Consider the following 20,099-nt stretch of genomic DNA (forward strand, 5'->3'; position numbering starts at 1 on the left):
TTTAGATCTCAGCTGGATTCAGTCTTTCACCAGAGAACCCAGAAGACTTTCCTACATTCTACTTGAAATATCTTTCACTATTCTCAAAGCTAGTAGTCTCCTAATTTGAAAATGTTTAAAATATTAGAAAAACTTTGTTTAAGCATTGGAGGAAGGTACTGTTCTACAGGGCTAGCTTTTAAGGACTTGTATTTTGAAGTGATTGGTGTATGTTTCTAACTGGATGTTCCCTTTTCCTCCCTGCTGCCCTGCAGCCCCATGTGGTGTGTGGGGACCAGCTGGTTCACAGCCCCTACATGCAGTGCTTGGCATCCCTGGCCGTGGGGCTGCACCTGGACCAGCTGCTCTGCAACCCCCCCGTGCCCCCCCACCACCAGAGCTGCCTACCTGACCCCTCTGCCTGGAACCCTACGGAGTGGGCCTGGCTCGAGTGCTTCTCCACTACCATAAAAGCTGCTGAAGCCCTGGCCAAGGGAGCTCAGTTCCCAGAGTCCTTCACTGTGCCTGACCTGGAGCCTGTTCCAGAGGATGAGCTTACTCTCCTGATGGTAAAAGTTCATATATTGTCTTAACAGCCAAGTGTGTTGTTACTGAGCACACACTGTGATGCAGTGAAATCTCTGAACTGTAAACATTTATATTTAGTAATATAAGCACCAGCAATAAGTTTATTTTTTAATTAACTGGTGAAAATATACTGTTAAGATTGCTCTGTCTGTGCGTGTGTGTAATGAGTGCTAGTCAGTTGCACATTTTATAACAACCCAAAATACATAACAACCCAAAACTATGACAGTAATTTTCATGTGTGAAAGGAAGAAATGTAGTGCTATTTTAAGAGTATCATTTTGTGACATTCTTATCCTGAATTATTTTGCTAGTGTCAATTTTCTTCATGACTTGTTATGTAAACCAAACCAGAAATTTTTTATTAGGAATTTTTTATAAGCAAGCTTAAAACATTTCAAGCCAGTGTTTGCAATTGAAAGTCCAAAACACCCTATATATCAGTAAATAGAAAACGATTACTTCATCATGAATTTAGTTTTTCTTCCATTGATTTGGATCACAAGTCGTGGATAACAGTGTCATTGCTAGTCTGCATGCATTTTTGTTTAGAATAATTTAAATATTGTTCTTAGGGAAATATATATTGTATAACAAAAAAGAATGTGCATCTCTTGCACTGAACATGGTAAATGTGGCTTTTGCTTTGTAGGATAACAGTAAGTGGATCAATGGCATGGATGAACAGATCATGTCTTGGGCAACATCAAGGCCAGAGGTCAGTGAAATTGTTTGTTTGGAGGGTTTGGGGTGCTTTGGAGGGGTTTTTATTCTTTTGTAATATGGCAAGCTGTTGAAAGTGCACTTGTTCTAAAGGCTTCTTTCATGCTCTTCCCTAGGATTGGCACTTGGGAGGCAAATGTGACGTGTACCTGTGGGGAGCAGGACGGCACGGGCAGCTGGCAGAGGCTGGCAGAAATGTCATGATCCCAGTGGCAGCACCTTCATTCTCCCAGGCCCAGCAGGTGATCACTTAGAACCAGTCATGATTTCATCATTTGCCATCTGTTGTTTGTAAAGCTTGTCAAAATCCCTCTCTAAATGTCTTTTCAATTTGTTGTTTGAATTAACTCTAAATATCTCAAAACATGGGTTTCACTAGAAAGGAAATCTTAAATTATTTAGCAAATTCAAACCAAGAAGCCACTCAAATCTGACAACACAGAATTATTTTATGTGAACGTGATTTTAAAATACAACTTTCACATAATACATGTGACAGTTAGGCTTCCTGAAATAGCATTGGCTTGATGGAATATTGTTTTTATGTATTTGCAAAGAAAACAAATTAACAGGTGTGCTGTAATGCAAGTATTGCAGCAATGCTGCATTTAGCATATACTTTATTAACATTCCTTCATGTCTTTCTAACCTAGGTGGTTTGTGGTCAGAATTGTACTTTTGTCATCCAAGCCAATGGCACAGTTTTGGCTTGTGGTGAAGGGAGCTATGGGCGACTGGGACAAGGAAATTCTGATGATCTTCATGTCTTAACTGTCATTTCAGCACTGCAAGGTAAAACTGTTGTATTTGAGAGGAATCCAGTGATGGACCATAAATAAGCATTTTGGTAGTTAGTATAATTGTTTCTAACAAAACAATTCTGACGCTCTTCTGCAGATTTACTAGTTTAAATATTGTAGATTCTAATTTAAAATTTGAACAAATAAACAAGATCTTCATATTTCTTTAAGATTTAAATAGTATGTTAAAATTCTTTAATTTTAAGAAGGCTTCAGGGAAAATTGTCTGCACAAATTACGAACATTTAATTTCAGTACTAATGGCAGGACAGAAGCGTAAGTTCTCCATAAGAAAACAAAGATTTTGTTTGAATTAAAAGTAAATTAATTGCTATAAAAAGAAACCTTAATGCAGCTTGTTCCTTTCCCCAGACCTAACTGGCTGCCACAAAGCACCCATGGATAAATCTATGTAAGAGTTTGCTCTAGGCGATGCTAAGCTTTGTTTTCTCACTTGTCTTTGCTAGGCTTTGTGGTGACACAGCTGGTGACCTCCTGTGGCTCTGATGGACATTCCATGGCTCTGACAGAGAGTGGGGAAGTCTTCAGCTGGGGAGATGGGGACTATGGCAAGCTGGGCCACGGGAACAGCGACAGGCAGCGCCGGCCCAGGCAGATCGAGGCTCTGCAGGGAGAAGAAGTCGTGCAGGTTTCAAACATATTTCTTTTTCCCTCCATCTGCAGGCCTGGGAACCCAGTGCTGTAGAACTGCATGAAAACAGGCAACTTTTTAATTCTCTGGGCTTTATGAACAAGGGTGGTTGTTTCCAGTTAAAGGATGTCAATACCACAGATATATTAATCGACAGTTGGTACTGGAGAGGACGAAAAATAGAGCATGGAAGAAAGGGATGATTTAAAGATGATCAAAATGCTGACATGATTTATAAGTTTCCCTTCATCCTTATAAGGTGACTTTTACCTACAAAACTGGTCACCAAGATTTCCTCCTAAGTACTAACAATGCACATATTTGCTTTTGACAGGAGTTTCTTTATAAAAAAATTAGATAATCACACAGCAAATTCTTCATGCAGATATCCTCCAGTCCCCCTCCATAACATTGCCACTGAAGAGAGTTAAGAGATGAGTTGCTGGAGAAATCATTAGTACTAAAATGTCTGTATTTTAGCTCTTTTAAAAGGAATATGGTTTAGGGTCAATAAAGGTATTACATATGTACATGTAATAGTCAATATAAACTTCCAAAGATAAAATGAGTGTAAAAATAATGCTTATTTTACTTCTAGATGTCATGTGGCTTCAAACACTCAGCTGTGGTGACAGCAGATGGCAAACTTTTTACCTTTGGAAATGGTGATTATGGTCGGTTGGGGCTTGGAAATACTTCAAATAAGAAACTTCCAGAAAGAGTGACTGCGCTGGAAGGTTACCAGATTGGCCAGGCATGGTTTATCTAATATTAGAATTGTATATTAGTTTAAAGCTTGTGTTTTTAACATACTTAAGTGTTCAATTGTGGTTTTTAACCATGGCTTTTATTTTGATTATGATGGCAGAATTTGAGTATGCATGATTTTTTAAATACTTACTTTCCTGAGTCTTTTGATCATCTTTGTGCAAAACTGCCTATGTTTTTAACATTTCAAGATTTGGGCATTTTTACACATGAATTAATGAGATTTTTTAATATATTTTTAAGCAGGGAACATGTTTGCCATAGTACCATCCTTTGGTTCTGTGAGCTGAGATAAAGCAAGTGATGATAAAACACTGCTGTATTTTTTCAGTCCTAAGGGTCTTTAAGACGCTCTAATAAGCAGTGGAAGTTTTAGTGGTTTTACAAGGATAGTTCATTTTTAAAACACAGTTTTTCTTCTTAAGAGTTGCTGGTATGTTTGAGTTAGTAATCAGCAAAAGCAGTGGCAATAACATTATATCTCTCACCCAGGTTGCCTGTGGCCTCAATCACACTGTGGCCGTGTCAACGGATGGCTCAATGGTTTGGGCTTTTGGAGATGGAGATTATGGTAAACTTGGTTTGGGAAATTCTACTGCCAAGTCCTCACCACAGGTTAGATTCCCAAGGAAATTATTCTTTGCATAAACTTTCAGTGCTCTTAAAGATATTGCACAGCGTTGAGAGTGTGATTTGCAGATGTTATTAATTCCATGCTGTTGTTACACAATCTGGCACAAATATTTCTGATGATACATTATGCTGAGCCTGGTACTCTCCAGAATTTTGTGTACAACATAGCAACTGTGACCCAGTAGCAGTATAAATAGTCAAAATCTGAGGGTTATCTTAGAAAAGAGAGATTTCCTTTGGAAACTGTGGAGAAGGTTGTTTCCACACCCATCTACTTCTTCCCATGCCACTCCCCCTCACTTCCAGGAAAAATAGATATTTTGAATCATCATACATAGAATAAGGTGTTCATTCCATTAAAAAAAAGTTTCTGTATCCTGTACTAATTTCCAAGTGTTAATTAAAATAGTCCTACAATATTTGTGCTGCACAGTGGGAATAAAAAAATTTTTTTGGAAGCAGGAGTTACAGATTGAATTTTTGTTTGCTTTCTATTTATAGCCCTGTAATACTATAGCTTGTTTTCCTTTTACTTTACTCTGTAGAAAGTGGATATTCTTTGTGGAATTGGAATAAAAAAAGTTGCCTGTGGAACTCAGTTCTCGGTTGCACTGACAAAAGATGGTCACGTGTATACTTTTGGCCAAGGTAAGACAAACTGCTCTTTTGACATTTCCATGTTTAGAAATAAACATGGAAATGTGTAAATTGCAGGTGAAAAGGAAGAATATTAAGACATGTTTCTAAGATTGATCTAATGCTACTTTTTAGAAACATGTTGCCGTAATGTAAATTTTGAAACTTGAACAATGCAATTTTAACGTACACCTGAAATCCATATTTGTAGCTTTGTCTAGTTTGATCTCAGAACACCTTTCATTTTGCTAATTTACTTTTTGAAGAGCATTTTCCTAGAACTTCATTGAATTTCACACATCCAAAACCATTGGTTTACTTCAAATTTTGTGTTGTCTAAAGAAGCGCACATACTTCACATGTTTAACCAGTCTGGGCAGGAGGATTTCCATGTGCACTAAATGAAACATGCATAAACTTCCGAAGTCGGCTAATTCATGTTTGTTACAAACCCATGCATTTAGATCTAGAGGCCTTGGTTTAGTAGAATTTGGTCTTGTTTCTGACTGACCATGGATAAAGTGTAAACGAGCACTGTAGGCAGCACTAGTTGGCAGGGAACACCCACACTCTGTCCCTTAAGGGTTCCCCTCGTGTCCCAGCCCCAGGGCTGTACAGATCTGCTGTCTGTCCCTCCCCTGCTTGTGCTGTAATGAAATTCCCCAGAGTGCTGCTTGCTCCTGGAGCCTGGTGCTTGCCCTTGCAGATCGCCTGATCGGGCTGCCCGAGGGCCGCGCCCGCAACCACAACCGGCCGCAGCAGGTGCCGCTGCTGGCCGGGGTGTTCATCGAGGACATCGCCGTGGGCGCCGAGCACACGCTGGCCCTGTCCTCCACGGGGGACGTCTACGCCTGGGGAAGCAACTCTGAAGGCCAGGTACATCCTGCTCCCTGCTCCTGACCTCGGGGAGCCTCTTGCTGCCCTACACAGCTGTGCTGGGCATGGCTTTCCTTTGGCTTTCCTTTGATTTTCTTTCCCTCCTTCACCCCTCAGCACGATCATGTTTTAGGCGATTTCTATTCTTGTTTACTCTCTCTGCTCTTTCATGGTACCAGTTTGGGAAAGCACTCCAAACATGCTACCTAAATTACTCTAATTCAAGCTTGCAGATTTTCTCCGAATTCTAAAGCTGTCATCTTTTCAACATTAAAATATTTATGGTTGATGTCAATCATATTTTTGAGATCTATAGATACTTTCCATAATGAAAATATAAATGAACCTCTTCAAAGGAATGATTTTTTTGAAGTCAGAAAAAACGTGGTAAATGAGAAATTCTCCTCCTTTACCACATACATTACTCATATTTTCCTACTGCAGGCTAAAAATTTTAGAAAGAGTCTCTGGATGTATTAGCTACTGGTGTTTCATGAAGTTTGGGGCAAACTTCATCCTGTGGTGTTCTAAGATTGATTTTTCGAGAAGCCTTGTTGAGCAATGTGTTTGGAATAATTTTTGAGGAACTTATTTGAGGTGTCTATTTTAAATTACTTTTATTAGTGGTCTTTTTAATATGGTACTTTGTATTTTTGGAAGAGAAAAAATAGCATAAAAATGTAGAGAAATTCATTCTGAAAGCTGTTTATATGATTTTTCTTGTGGTTCAAAATACTGGTTTTATAAGAAGTGGGGAAAAAATACACTTTTTTGATATGAAATTTTTAACTCAGAATATGAAATTAGGATATGATGTGAAACTCGGCAAAAAGTCACAACAGCTTCAGTAAATGTTTACATTTACTAAAAAAAAAAACAACTGTGTTTTTGTAAACCAGGATTTACATTCTAGAACAAAAATGCTGTTTAAATAGCACAGGGGAGATGTAGGAGCTTTGCTGTCTATGTATGAGAGACTGAAATACGGGACTTAGCAGCGTGGATCAGATCCTCAGTCTGGGAAAGATTTTTTTGAGAAGTCTCCAGCTGTTTTCAGGTCTCTGACATTTGGATCTGTTACCCTTGTTGGGTGCAGATGCAGTATTTTGTCAAAAGGTGAATATATATAGATGGCAGATACTTTTTATCACAATATATGCTGTAAACAAATATGATTTCTTTATCATCTTCTCTGAATTCTTGCTTGGAGAGTTGTAGCAATACCATCAGTTGTTGATTGTTGCCTTTTGGCAGCTGGGGCTGGGCCACACCAACCACGTGCGGGAGCCCACGCTGGTGACGGTGCTGCAGGGCAAGAACGTGCGGCAGATCTCGGCCGGCCGCTGCCACAGCGCAGCCTGGACAGCTCCGCCCGTCCCCCCTCGCGCTCCAGGTGAGCAGCTGGGCTTTGGCCTGGCCTTTTCTGTAGTCCTGGTGTCTCCTGGGCTGTGAGTGTGACAAGAATTTCTGGATATTTAGGACAAAATTGGGGGTTTTTATATCCATACCTTGTTTTGTTTAATATACAAATTATCTTACTCTCAGTTTGGCTTCTGTTGTGGTTTAACTCCAGTAGGCATTTGAGCACCTTAGAAGCTCTACTGAGAGGAAAATCAGCTTAATCCAAGCCAAAGCAATACACCTTCTCTTTCTCAAACAAGTGTTTGGTTTCTCTTTCTGTGGCAGGTGTTTCAGTGCCTTTGCAGCTTGGTTTACCTGATGCCATTCCACCCCAGTATGGGGCACTGAAAGAAGTGAGCATTCATACAGTGAGAGCAAGGCTGAGACTGCTCTACCATTTCTCTGACCTCATGTACTCTTCATGGCGATTACTGAACCTCAGTCCCAATAACCAGGTAAAATTCCACTGGAAAAAACTGACTTGGCTTTGTTGTTCTGCTAGAGAGTTTCTGACCAGATCTAGATGGACCTTAGTAATAGGCTCTGTAATTTCTTTGCAAAAAAAAAAAATTAAAAATAAATAATTCCATAATAAAGCAAACTTCTTGAAGGTATTGCTTTACTTTTTCACTTATGCTATCACTGGCAAGTGATATGCTCTGGTTTCCAAAAGCTTACAAGCCTCAAAACTAAAACCAAAAAGTGCTGATCTGTGTCCTGAAACACTGAAGCCCTGTTACTCAGTTAAGAATGGAATGACATCCTTTATTGATACATTTATTCTCATTGGTGCTTCATTGCAGAACAGTACATCTCATTACAATGCTGGAACGTGGGGGATCGTGCAGGGACAGCTCCGGCCCTTGCTGGCTCCGCGGGTGTACACCCTGCCCATGGTGCGCTCCATAGGCAAAACCATGGTGCAGGGCAAGAACTACGGGCCCCAGATCACTGTGAAAAGGATCTCCACCAGGTCAGTGCTGCTCTCACAGGCCTTGGCTTACACCTTGTGTGCATGCTGAGGTTCATACATTGCCCTCTGTTCTGCAGTTCTGAGTTCTCTCTGGACAGCTTTGTTGATCCAGTGAGTTACATTTTTGGCTGTGTGTCTCTCCCCCAAAGGGGTCGGAAGTGCAAGCCCATTTTTGTCCAGATAGCAAGGCAAGTGGTAAAGCTGAATGCATCAGACCTTCGCTTACCCTCCCGTGCCTGGAAAGTGAAGCTGGTTGGAGAAGGAGCTGATGATGCAGGTGGAGTGTTTGATGACACCATTACAGAAATGTGTCAGGTACGTCTGTGAGTATTTTGGGAATGTGTAACAGGAATGTATCACAGTGCAGTCCCAGGGAAAAAAATATTGTAGCCTGACATAAAGACAGGTCATGAAATAAACATGTCTTTACTACTTAAAATCATCCTACCATGTTTACCTTCTCTCAGTGTTTCATATGAATTTGTAAGGAGTAATCATCACCATAGTGAAATATTCTGTCTTGTAATGCTAAAATGTCTTAATACTTCTGTCTTAAGTTTGCTTTCCCTCTTTCTAAGAAGGCTTTTTTGTTGTTGATTTTTAAGGAACTGGAAACTGGAATAGTAGACCTGCTTATTCCTTCCCCAAATGCTACAGCTGAAGTAGGCTACAATAGGGATAGGTGAGTTGTACAGGACTTGCTTTTATTGCAGATGGTAGTGGGTTAAAATCTAAATCTTTCATCGACTTCTGTATACCAAATTATGAGACTTCATGATTGTCTCTAGTGTATTTTTTGCCTTCAGGGTATGTTGTCTCTTCATTTTGAACCAGGGCATGGCTTTAATGTGGACTTGCTGGATTGCTGATGGCAGAATTCAGACTAGCATCAAGATGCCGGGCTTTGTGCTCAGGAGTTCTGCCTCCCTCACGGTCCAATGTTTTAACAGCTAAAGATAACAATAATCTTATTTGGAAAAGTTTATTTGGACAATTGCTGATAAGTGCACTGGCAGTTACTGTGCTGTGCTTAGAAGTGTTTTCCCTTTTACTTCTAATGAGGTAGCATAGAAATAACACTCTTTTTCACTGCTTCTTTGTCCTTTCAGATTTCTCTTCAACCCTTCAGCATGTTTAGATGAGCATCTGATGCAGTTTAAGTTCTTGGGCATTCTCATGGGTGTAGCTATTCGTACAAAAAAGCCATTAGATCTTCATTTGGCTCCAATGGTCTGGAAGCAACTTTGTTGTATCCCACTCATCTTGGAGGATTTGGAGGAGGTAGATCTGCTCTATGTGCAGACCCTCAACAGCATTCTTCACATTGAAGACAGTGGGATTACTGAAGAAAATTTCCATGAGGTAAGATAAGAAAGACAGCACTTTTAGATTTATTCTGAAAGCAGTTACTATATTAGATTGACCTTCACATCAGTATTTCTATAATTTCAGTCTCCATTCTAAGTGCACAAGCACTTGTGCATTTAGAGTGGTCTGTGATCTTACTATAGTTCTAGATGACTTGTAGTAAAATGCTGTACTTGAATCACTGGGGTGACTGATGCTTTTTCTGTTTTGCATAACAGATGATTCCTTTAGATTCTTTTGTTGGCCAAAGTGCTGATGGTAAAATGGTTCCCATAATCCCTGGAGGGAACAGTATCCCACTTACCTTTTCAAACAGGAAAGAGTATGTGGAGAGGGCAATTGAGTACAGACTCCATGAAATGGATCGACAGGTAAGAACCTCATTGTGGCTTGCCCCTGGTGTTAGTGGGAACAGGGGGTAATTTGTGCCTATTTCCATTACAGCTTATTCAGTGATAAGAAAAGTTTGGCTTTCTGCATCTTTTTGGTTCTCTGTATTTTTTCTTCCCCACAAACTGTTTTGGCCCTTTTTTAAATTTTAGTCTTGTTTTTTCTGAATGATTACTCAGTTGGGAAAAGAGTGTTAGAAATCAGAGCTGGTCTTCCATTTGAGTAACCCCTCTTGAGAAAAAAACCTGCAGTTTTGCATGCTGGGTACTCTGAGTGGACATGTGAACAACACATGGCTAAAGTAAATACTATTGACAAACCTTTGTTTAGCTTGAAACTATTTATCTTTTGTTATGACACAAATCCTGCAAATATTTCACAATATGTTTTGGGAAGTGCTAGTGTATTTTGTAATTTGTGAGAGCAGCATTCTAATTATAAGGTAAAGATGCCTGTGTGATACCATCTGCCTTAGAAAACATCTTCCTCATCAGAGGTACCAAATCCCAAGTCTTGCAGAACAAGTACAGCATTCTCATCATACATCTGAATTGGAACAAAGTCTTTTATCTATTTACACAGTTGCTTGGCTTAGCCATCATTATTTGTTGTTGTAATTTTTTTAAATAGTTCAGTGTTGGATCAGAACACGTTCTTTAATGTGCAATTACAATGAAAAATATCTGTAATATTCTCTAGAATTTTGAGAAAAAATACAGTCCTTGCAGGGGCTGTGTGTGTGGGAGGCTCTGTTTAGAAGACATTGGTAATTTTGTCTCTCAATGCCATTTCTCAGCTGAAGTTACTTTTGTGTTTGGATAGTCCAGGAAGTGGCAGAGATCCCACAGTTGCACTTCAAATGTCTCTCCCGTTTTTGGCCATTAGGTGGCTGCTGTCAGGGAAGGAATGTCTTGGATTGTTCCCGTCCCTTTGCTTTCACTTCTGACTGCCAAGCAGTTGGAGCAGATGGTCTGTGGAATGCCAGAAATATCAGTTGAGGTTCTGAAGAAGGTTGTGCGATACAGAGAAGTTGATGAGCAGCATCAGCTGGTGCAGTGGTTCTGGCACACCCTGGAAGAATTTTCAAATGAGGAGAGAGTCCTTTTCATGAGGTTTGTGTCAGGAAGATCTCGACTGCCAGCCAACACAGCTGATATCTCTCAGCGATTCCAAATAATGAAGGTTGATAGGGTAAGACACTGGTGTTTCTATTATTATTATTATTATCATTATTATTACTGTTTCCTCTCAAGTGTAGTCTGTGCTTTGGCACAAGGAGACAATTTCCATAACTGTAAATTTACAGAAAAAGTATGGAATGGGATATGCTCTAAGTTAATAAACTCAGACATTTTGGTTGTGTAGGACACAGGCTGCATGAATTGCATCTTAATTTAATTGGTAGAACTGGTGATTGGACATAAAGACAAGAAACAAACCTTTGTCTACTTTAACTGTTCCAATCTCTTTTCATTTAGTAATTTTCTTTCTGTTTTCAATTTTGTGTAAGTAGCAACATACCACTAGTGAACTCTTAATGTTTTAAAACCACTGCAATGAGTTTACAGTGTATAGTTTTACATACAGGATGCATTCATTGGGGTTTTGTGCAGTGAAAGCGCATTCTCTGTGAACAACATGAACAAAAAGCTTGACAAAAATCTCAGCTAACAGGGTTTTTTTTGTCATATTTGGTTGGGTGTCTCTCAGATTGCCTAATGCTAAGGCACGCTAGGGTATGTAATTTGAACATTGTTTGGTATTTAGCAGTGGGCTTCTAAACAGCAGTGTGATCAACTTTTCAAAAGGCTGAATTCAGTAGTGGGTTGTGTTACTTGCAGAGTAGGTGCTACAGTGGTTTTGGACATACTTAAGGGTGGAACAAATGCTGTAAACAAGGGAGGTCAGTCTGCTTCTTAAAAGGAATTTGAGATAGAATGTGAGATTGGTAGAGGCAAGGAGCAATGAAATGGGGATATTGTTGCATTTTTAACTTGATTCACAACTTACCAGTGTCCCACCTTTTATCCGTTTCCACAGCCTTACGACAGCTTGCCTACCTCACAGACTTGTTTCTTTCAACTGAGGCTCCCACCCTACTCCAGTCAAGTAATCATGGCAGAGCGTTTGCGCTATGCAATCAATAATTGCAGGTCTATAGACATGGACAATTACATGCTCTCCCGGAATGTGGACAATGCAGAGGGCTCAGACACAGATTATTAACATTCTGTGAACAAAATCATCTTCCTTTTACTACAAATAGTGCCCTAAGTCCAATTCATCGTTGACATAATTTTACAGTAACCATAGATGTTTTAGGAGCATAAAACCAGATCTTAATAGATGGTGGCCACACTTTAGTTACACTAAATGTAACAAAAAAATTAGATGTTTTTATTTTTTTGTGATTGTAAAAAAGAAAAAACAAAACAAAAAACTATGATCGGTAAGTTTTTTCTCCTTTTTCGGTCACTTTTGATAAGTTTGCATGGAGACATTTTGGTGCATTTTTGTTGGAAATAGTACATTTGTAAGCCCTCCCAGTGAACATGAAGAGTTGTACATTGTGTATAATTGTTCATTAGCCAGAACAGTTTTACATGAATATTCACATATTTATTTTGTTTCAATTTGAATTGCCTGTGCAGGGTTCTTTCTGCAGAGAAAAATAAAGCAAATTCAAGACTCGGTTGCTTGTATGCATTTGTGAACTGTGGTTGGCTTACTCAGGCTTCATACTTTTATATTTTGACTCAGGAAATTACAATCTTACAGTGTTGAGACAGGGTGTGACATTTGAAGCCTCTTAAAATGTTTAGCCTGCTGGACTGTGCTGTGCAGCCCCATGCTCTGCCTTCTCCTGGCCTGAGGCCCTGGCTGCTTGGGTGCACTGCTGTTCATTCCTCGTGCTGCAATACAAGTTCATGCTGGGCTTGCTTCCTTCTTGCTTTTTGTTTAAACAGTTTGCTCCTCCGTAGTACTTGTTGACAATAACAGCATGCTGCCACCCTGATTCAGAAAACTTTAAATATTTTGAGCAAAATAGTAATATTTTAAATGGACACATTGATGTAGTTGATTCCTGCTCAGAGTACCCAAAAATTAAAATGGAAGGGACAGGGTAGTAGTCAAGGTTGTGAGTTTTATTCACATTTTTAGTTCTGCCTTTGGTCTCATTTTGTCTCAGCTGTAGCTATTGTGATCAGCATGGTTTGACTGACACAGTGATGGATGTTCCTGTTTGGTTAGGACAGCAGTACTGCACAAGGAGATCTCTGCTCTGTGCCTTAGGGAAGTGCTGGACAATTGGTAATTGCCCGTTGTCACTGTGAAAGACATCACTGATGTCAAGCTACAAACACTGCTTGGTGTTCAGAGCAGGATGTACCTGGGGAGGGAGAAGGGGAGAGGCTGTCCCTAGGTGAGTCACAGCTGCTCTGCTCCCATTCCCCCTATGCTCCATTTCTTCCTCCCTCAGCTCCTTGGGTAGATGCTGTGGGAACTGAGGGCTGGTGAAAATTATTATTAGTGTCATTCTCACCTGGGGCAAGACTGGTCCATCTGAGTGTGGAGTGTAGGGTAGAAATTCCTGTTACTTTCTCTCATGTGTCTGTTGTACATTAACAAGGATTGATTGGGAAATTTCCTGGCTGTCCAAGACTGAGCTGCTGTATTGCTGCCAGCTGGCACTGCGCAGAGGGAGGGCTTGGTAAGCTGTGAAAATTTGCATATCTGGGTTTTATCTGGTGAAGTTCTCTCAGGGCTGTATGTGGGCTTTTGAAAAAGGCAAAAGCCTAGCTGTGATCAAAGACCACTGCAGAGTGAAATAATTGAGGGGGATCAGGAGTTGGGGGAAGGAGGGTCTCACAGCTCTGAAATCATGCAGACTTGGTTTCCTGCCTTATTGTCTGTTAGGTTCCAAATTGGGCTGAGATATTGGTGTCCCGTTGCTGTGTTGTGAGGATGTATAGTCACATCGTGGCCTAAACGTGTAGGTTTAATAGGTAAAAAATACAGTATTGAAATAAATGGGGAAACAGCTGTACTAAGTCCTGTATTATTGCATTCTACACTTCATGGATGTGTCTTAGTGGCACTGATTTGTCAGCCTGTTTCAATCAGCTCAGGAAATAATAGAACTGTGCCTAAAAATGGCAGTTTTATGTGGACTGTGCTGTTAGCTTTCTGGGTAATTAAGATCTTTTTGGAAGCAGTTTACAATAAAATCACAGGGGATGTTGATTAAAGGTTTGTGCTTGATGGAACTTTAATGGCTTGGAACTAAAGAAAACAGTAGACATGTTTCCATCCTTCCATAATACCCTAAGTAAAATGTTGTCATTTTCTATACTCTATTTTCAGATTGGATTGTGAAGTAAGAAAATTCATTATTGATGCTGAAAAAAATGTATCAATACAGTAGTGTTCAGATTTTACCATGTCATGAACAAATAGCCCCATTCAAGGAGGGGAAGAACCAAGTAATAAGTTAAAGCATTGTTAAACAAATAGGGAAAGAAATCAAGTGGAGAGTGTTTGAAGACCCTTGTTAGCTCTATAAAAGAAAACTAAAAAACCAAACAAACCACAAACCCCACAAAGTACCCTTCCCCCCCACCCCCCCACCAAGTCCTGGTAGAAAACTGGCAAAAAGGCTTAATATGTAAACAGATGCAAATGTGCTTTCATATCTTGTAGCTACTTGCAAATCTGTTCCTGTTACAACTACAGAGATGTCTTTCACCACAGAGTGCTGGGAGAGCTGGTGGCATGAGGAGGCCTTTGCTTGCTGCAGTGACTCTACAAGTTCATGCCTTGTTTTGGCTTGTCAGCAGTGTGTGGAGCTGTTGTAGTGTATCCAAGGTACAAGTTGTGTCAGCTTCCCAATTTCCACATCACAGTAAATTTGTTCAGCTCAGCAATGTCCTTTCATAGCTGTCAGTGCTGGGTGAGGATTGCTGTGTCTCCTTGTCTGCACTTCCAGTTTTCTTCCTTACCTTGTGGTGCATAAGGACCCTACGTGAACTTTAGGAAGGAGTTAATGAAATACCACTTTTACAGTGTCATGCTGTTAAATATCTCTAAGTAATGAAGGTGGAATAATTTCATTTCCTCATTGGTTTTCTGGGTGAGTGTTTCTTACAGATGCTCATACTGATGAAGTATTTCTCTAGAATTGCAGTGTTGTTTGACTAAGTTGCTGTAATGCTCTGATTTATTTCTTACCTCAGCCAGATTAGAGAATACCAAGTATATCTGTGGATCAGTTAACCAGGATCAGAAGGCAAAGTAAGTATATTCAGTTATGTTGAGAGCTGTAAAGGCCTCTTTGGTGTCAAATTTTGTAGATGGTGGCACAGCATCAAAAGTATGTAAAACAAAGTTTCACTTCCAGGTAGCAGAGCAGCGTGCAGGAAGGGGACAGCCTTGTGCTTTGGGATGAAAATAGCTTCTGGTTCTGGACTTTGCAGTGAGAAATGGGTATTTATATGCAGCTGGTCTGTACTGTGTTCCTTATTTAGTATTAAAAGACAGGCTATTAGTCACTGTCTTTTCTTGTGAGTTAGTTCTCTGAATTAGCACTTGTTCAGATTGCAGTTCCTTTAAAGTCAGCTTTAAAAAATAACTTGGTGCATCTTTTTTATGTAAGTACATCATGCAGAGGGTCAAACTGTGTTTTGTGTGCCTTGAATCCATGCTTCTCTCATTAAATAAAAAAGCCTGGTAAATTAGCTGCCACTGTTAATCACCAAGGAAGTGCTGGTGGTCAGTACTCTGCTTTTGCTAGAAAGATGTTTCAGGGAGTGGTTATCCTCCTTGGTGGATGGAATGACTGTCAGGTAATACCCTTTAACAGAAGTTTGTATATCACTCTTGTCCTAAAATTTGTGAAAATCCTCCAGTGACTCAGGCTCTCTCTGCAGTGGCTTTATTGCCATTACATAAGGAGTTTTGAAAGTGTAGGGTCCAGTTTGAACCTCGTGACCCAGAGGGAGGCTCTTCCTTAATGTTGTGTTCTCAGGTCCCTGTGTGCCTCAGTTCACTCTGTGTTTCTTCCATGCAGTCAGTGAACCTTGCTGTCAGACTTACTGCACTGTGTCAAACTACTGTTAAACTGTCTTAAAAGTTCATCAAATTGATTGAACTCTATCAAATTATTTGGCCTCAATAAACACACTGCTGCTTCCCTCTTCTGAGTGAGGACATCTGCAGCACGAGGGTACCAGAACTGCAGTTTTCAGCAGATCTGGCATTTTGTGACAGCAACGCAGGGTTTCCCAGTTTCAAGGAACAACAGAGAGCAAACAGTTATTTCCTGAAGCCCATCCAGGAGGAGATGCATGTCTTTTCCCTTTACAAAACAACAGTTTGTTTGGACTTGACCAGAACCTGTGGAAGTAGCGACAGTTCTTTGCTACCTCAGTGAGGTAAAATACCCACACCTTAAAGCTGAACCAATTTTCTTGATGCTTTTTCAAGCATCAGCTTTTTTCCTGGCTTGCTGTCTGGGATCATGTTAGCACTTCTGTCTGCTCTCAGCATCACTGAAGGACACTTCTCCCTGACTCTCTCTAGCCCAGCCTGTGTTACATTGCGGCAGAAATCCACGTGGAGCGTTCGCAGGGATGCTCCGTGGAGGGTCACTGCCTCCAGGGTGTGGTCAGTGATTTGCACACAGTTCTCCAGCTTGAGGCTCTTCAGGTTCGGGCAGTTCTTGAGAAGCTGCAAAATGCAGTCATCTGTAACATGGCCACATCCAGAGAGGGTCAGAGACAGCAGATTTGGACATCTGAAAGCAGGATGGTGACAGGTGAGATGGGATAAATAAATCATAGAGCTTGCAGAAGCAAATAACATCAAGAATAAATATGAAGGCTGAAAAAATGCCTCCTCTTCATCAGGAGGGGCAAGGAGGCACAAATAGGTGAGTGTACATGTAGATCTTAATGTTCAACTTAAGGCAAAGCTTACTTTGCTTTTTCTGTTGGTAGCAACATCTCTAGCTCAGCTGGCACAGTGGCATGTGGAGGCCTGTTTAAGCTGTGGCTCCATCATTTTTTCTTAAGGAGTTGGATGGTGCTGTGCTTCTCCAGGCACAGACAGAGGAGACCCAGCAGAGAGGAGATTAATTTCAGGATGAAGTGGAGGACAACTGAGAGAAGAGACTGCTGTGCAGACATGCTAAGCATGAGCAAGTAAGGCACTCCCACTCTTAAGTTTTAGGAATTGCAGATATGTTTTATCTCCTTGGATTTCCTGAAGCCAGCCGCTTCCTAAAAAGTGTTCAATGTTCAAACCCCACTCAGCTCTTAAACTTTCTTTGAGTCACTGAAACTGGTAATTCTGTTGTTATAAACAATGATGCAGCAAATGAAAAAAGCTTTTTCTTGCTGCTTGAGTAGGCCTGGGGAAGTAGAGGGAAGGGCTGTCCCCAGTGGGGTGTGGGTGCTGTGCAGGAGCAGCTGCTGTGCTGAGCAGGCCCTGTGCAGCACTGCAATCATGTGCCATGTCTGCTCCTGGCTCAGCCCCTCTGCAGGCAGCAGCAATTCAGCATCCACCCAGCTGAACAGAGCATCACACACAGGTCTGTGTCAGTGTTGCTCTTGTGAGGCCTCTGGACAGAATTTTTTTAAACTCTTTCCTGTTAAGTGCAGTTGGAGGAAGAAGTTGGCAGCAGTCAAGAAAGCCTTGAACAGAATAAAACTACTTTAAACTCAGGAAGAAAAGCTGGATATTCAATTTGCATTTTTCTTTGTACACAGTGCTAGGAATTTTGACTGGAAATGCTTTCAATGGGTTGCAGTAAAAATAGATAGGACCTTGTATTATCCTTTCTAGGCACAGGTATGCTGATTCCTCCTTAATTCAGATTTTTATCTAATTATTCTAGAACATTTACTTCTGAAATCTGGCACTTGCAATTTAATTTGTTTTGAAGCTGTTTTTCAGTCCTTGTTTTGAGATTGCGCTGCTGCTGGCTCTCTCCTGTCACTATCCCATAATTTTTTCAGTTGTTGTTTCAAAGCTGAGGGCTGTGGCACAGGTGCACCATGTCAGGGAAGCACTGCCACAGCCCCTTGGCTCTGCTTTGGGACCGAGCCAGCCCTGATGTTCCCCACACACAGAGGGAGTAGCTCTGCCCTGTGAGCCTCCTCCTGTCACTGCTCTGCTCCTTCCTCGGAGCTGTCTTGCAGCAGCAGAGCTGTGAAGGGAAAGCTGTGCACCCAGAGCTGCTTTTCTGTGGTGCCATTTCCCTTCCCTCACTGCAGTTTAGAAGCAGCTGGGAGTTTAAACTTCAGAACTTCAGACTGAACTAAAGCTGACACTTAGTGACATGTTAATTGACCTTGGTTGTAATGAGGTGTGTTCAGTGTTTGAAATCTGGGCTGGGCTCTGCTCCAGGCACCCCCCCGACACTGCCAGAATGGTGTAGTTCAGCTGAGCAGCAGTGTGAGAGGCAGGAATGCACTTTCCCATATTAATAATGAATTCTTAGGAAAAAAAAAGGAAGGAAAACATAGACTTAAGGGAGATCTAAAGGAAGTATACACTATTATGTAAAATGAACTTACACTACAGTTGTAAAGGAAAAGCACTCATGTACTTCATGCTCCATTTCAGGCAGGGGTTATGGAGTATTGGAAATAACTCTGACTTCACTCATCTCAAGGCAGTTACTGCACACTCACACCCACAGAACGTACCTGTTGCAAACGTCTAGTAAAAAATCACTGACAGTGTTCTCATGCCTCTTACAGAAGTCTTTCTGGAAACTGTTTTTCATCCAGTCCTCAATGTTACACACCTTGACTCTCTCTGAATACCAGCAGATGGATAAGTGTTTTAAAGCAGGTCCCAGGAGAAAATTATCCTTCTTTAGTTCCACTGGAGAATGAAAGTTCAACAAAGACCACAGTAAAGGATCCTGAAACACTTCTAGTAACTTGTGACATGTTTTTGCCAGATTTTTCCTACTGTTTTTGTCCAGAAAAGAGAAGAGATGTAGAAGGCATTCCCGGTTGAGCTGGGTTATGTGCATTGCCCAGCAGCAGTGGCAGAGTGTCTTGGCCGGGTGGAGTAACAGCAGTGCTGGAGGGGGTTCACACTCACCAGGAGGCTGTTGCACATATATGGTTGTGGAATGGGGTTTATTTTTGGCTAACAACTGGTGCAGAAGCTCAGAACAGGGAAAGGAACAGAGCCATGTATGTAGCTTGTGCTTCCTTCGTCCAAGGGAATGGAATGGGCATGTACAACTTGACTGTCGTGAAATGCTTCCTTAAAAGGGATTTTCCCCCCTGCTTTGTAGACTCTGCTGGAGTTTAGCAAAGTTCTTGTGCTGAGTTACTGCAGTGGGGTGGGGCTGCAGCTGCAGCTGCTGGGTGTATCTCTGTCAGTGCTTCCCATTTGGGAGATTTGGCTGAGCACCACTTTGGTTTGGCACAGTACACTTGGCTCTCTGTTAGTTCATTGATTTTTCTGAGGTTGCACATTTGGTTCGTGTTCAAGGACTGTTACATGGATAATGGAACTTTCATAAAGTTTTTTAGAAGGAGCTGAAGCAGTCTCTGGGTGCCTTGAAGCACACACACGGTCTGCAGTTCAGTTCACAGGCCCCAGAGGTAGGGACAGTTTCCTGCCCAGTTATTTGAGGCAGAGCTGTGATTCCATAAACAAAGCTGGCTGTGTCCCCACCTTCTGCAGGAGGGAGGCAATGACACAGAGGCAGCCATGCATGGCAACAGCAAGCCTATGTTTAGTTCCTTGTGGGCTTGTGCTTTTAATAGATGTCTTCTACTGGCTCGAGTTTTACAAGTTTGGCTGTTGTGGTTTTGTAGGTTTAGTTCCATTACCACAGAAATATTTTTCCCACCCTTTGGTGGAATAAGGAGATATGAAATTGGAGAAAGTGTAGCAGAAAGTTGTTCCTAGAAGAAAAATAAAGCTACAGCAAGGGCAAGTTGGAATTAAATGCAGTAAGCATCCCTTTAACTTTCCAGCTTGTGAATCAAAAGCACTTGAGATGAAGGTATGCGTAGTAACTTTCTGCCTGATGTTAATACAAGAGAATAAATACATTCAAGAAATCCATAAAAAGTTACAGCAAACAGCACTGGGGGAGTTTTTCAAGTGGCCTGCACACAAATAGTAGCTGGGAAACTTTATGGCATTTTAATTAGGAGTGTTTTAATACAGGACAAGGTTGAGTGGGACTCAATTTTACCTCCTCCTTCACATCCCAAGAATGCAGTTTAAAATTCAACTCTGAAAAACAAGATCTGAAATTTGTTTGTAGTCTGCAACAGTC

The 20,099-nt window shown here is 41.1% G+C and overlaps 2 protein-coding genes across 10 annotated transcripts in view; one reads left to right on the top strand and one right to left on the bottom strand.

Moving 5' to 3' along the window:
- Positions 1-12,489, top strand: part of HERC1 (HECT and RLD domain containing E3 ubiquitin protein ligase family member 1) — a 99,051-nt gene extending 86,562 nt beyond the window's left edge. For all 9 annotated transcript variants that reach the window (XM_063169520.1, XM_063169529.1, XM_063169526.1 and 6 more), the window contains exons 61-78: positions 255-548; positions 1,220-1,285; positions 1,407-1,532; positions 1,944-2,082; positions 2,558-2,739; positions 3,341-3,496; positions 4,003-4,125; positions 4,689-4,791; positions 5,486-5,655; positions 6,910-7,048; positions 7,342-7,511; positions 7,860-8,029; positions 8,179-8,344; positions 8,635-8,711; positions 9,139-9,391; positions 9,616-9,768; positions 10,673-10,978; positions 11,828-12,489. In XM_063169520.1, coding sequence (XP_063025590.1) covers positions 255-548; positions 1,220-1,285; positions 1,407-1,532; positions 1,944-2,082; positions 2,558-2,739; positions 3,341-3,496; positions 4,003-4,125; positions 4,689-4,791; positions 5,486-5,655; positions 6,910-7,048; positions 7,342-7,511; positions 7,860-8,029; positions 8,179-8,344; positions 8,635-8,711; positions 9,139-9,391; positions 9,616-9,768; positions 10,673-10,978; positions 11,828-12,013 — 2,979 coding nt within the window. In that variant the 3' untranslated portion in view covers positions 12,014-12,489. The remainder of the gene's footprint in view (positions 1-254; positions 549-1,219; positions 1,286-1,406; positions 1,533-1,943; positions 2,083-2,557; positions 2,740-3,340; positions 3,497-4,002; positions 4,126-4,688; positions 4,792-5,485; positions 5,656-6,909; positions 7,049-7,341; positions 7,512-7,859; positions 8,030-8,178; positions 8,345-8,634; positions 8,712-9,138; positions 9,392-9,615; positions 9,769-10,672; positions 10,979-11,827) is intronic.
- A 1,543-nt stretch (positions 12,490-14,032) lies between these two features.
- FBXL22 (F-box and leucine rich repeat protein 22) lies at positions 14,033-19,222 on the bottom strand. Its single transcript, XM_063169532.1, has 2 exons — positions 18,496-19,222; positions 14,033-16,580 (listed from the first exon to the last, which is right to left on the bottom strand). The coding sequence occupies exons 1-2, from the start codon at positions 18,828-18,830 to the stop codon at positions 16,235-16,237; spliced, it is 681 nt and encodes a 226-aa protein (XP_063025602.1). The 5' UTR covers positions 18,831-19,222; the 3' UTR covers positions 14,033-16,234.
- Positions 19,223-20,099: the final 877 nt, after the last annotated feature.

Source organism: Melospiza melodia, chromosome 15 (genome assembly GCF_035770615.1).
Source record: "Melospiza melodia melodia isolate bMelMel2 chromosome 15, bMelMel2.pri, whole genome shotgun sequence".
Taxonomy (NCBI): domain Eukaryota; kingdom Metazoa; phylum Chordata; class Aves; order Passeriformes; family Passerellidae; genus Melospiza; species Melospiza melodia.

Excerpts from the sequence above, each read along its gene's own strand:
- FBXL22 (XM_063169532.1), bottom strand. The coding sequence starts at position 18,830 with ATGCACATAACCCAGCTCAACCGGGAATGCCTTCTACATCTCTTCTCT. Across the intron at positions 16,581-18,495 it reads TTACTAGACGTTTGCAACAG|ATGTCCAAATCTGCTGTCTC; the intron begins GTACGTTCTGTG and ends TCCTGCTTTCAG.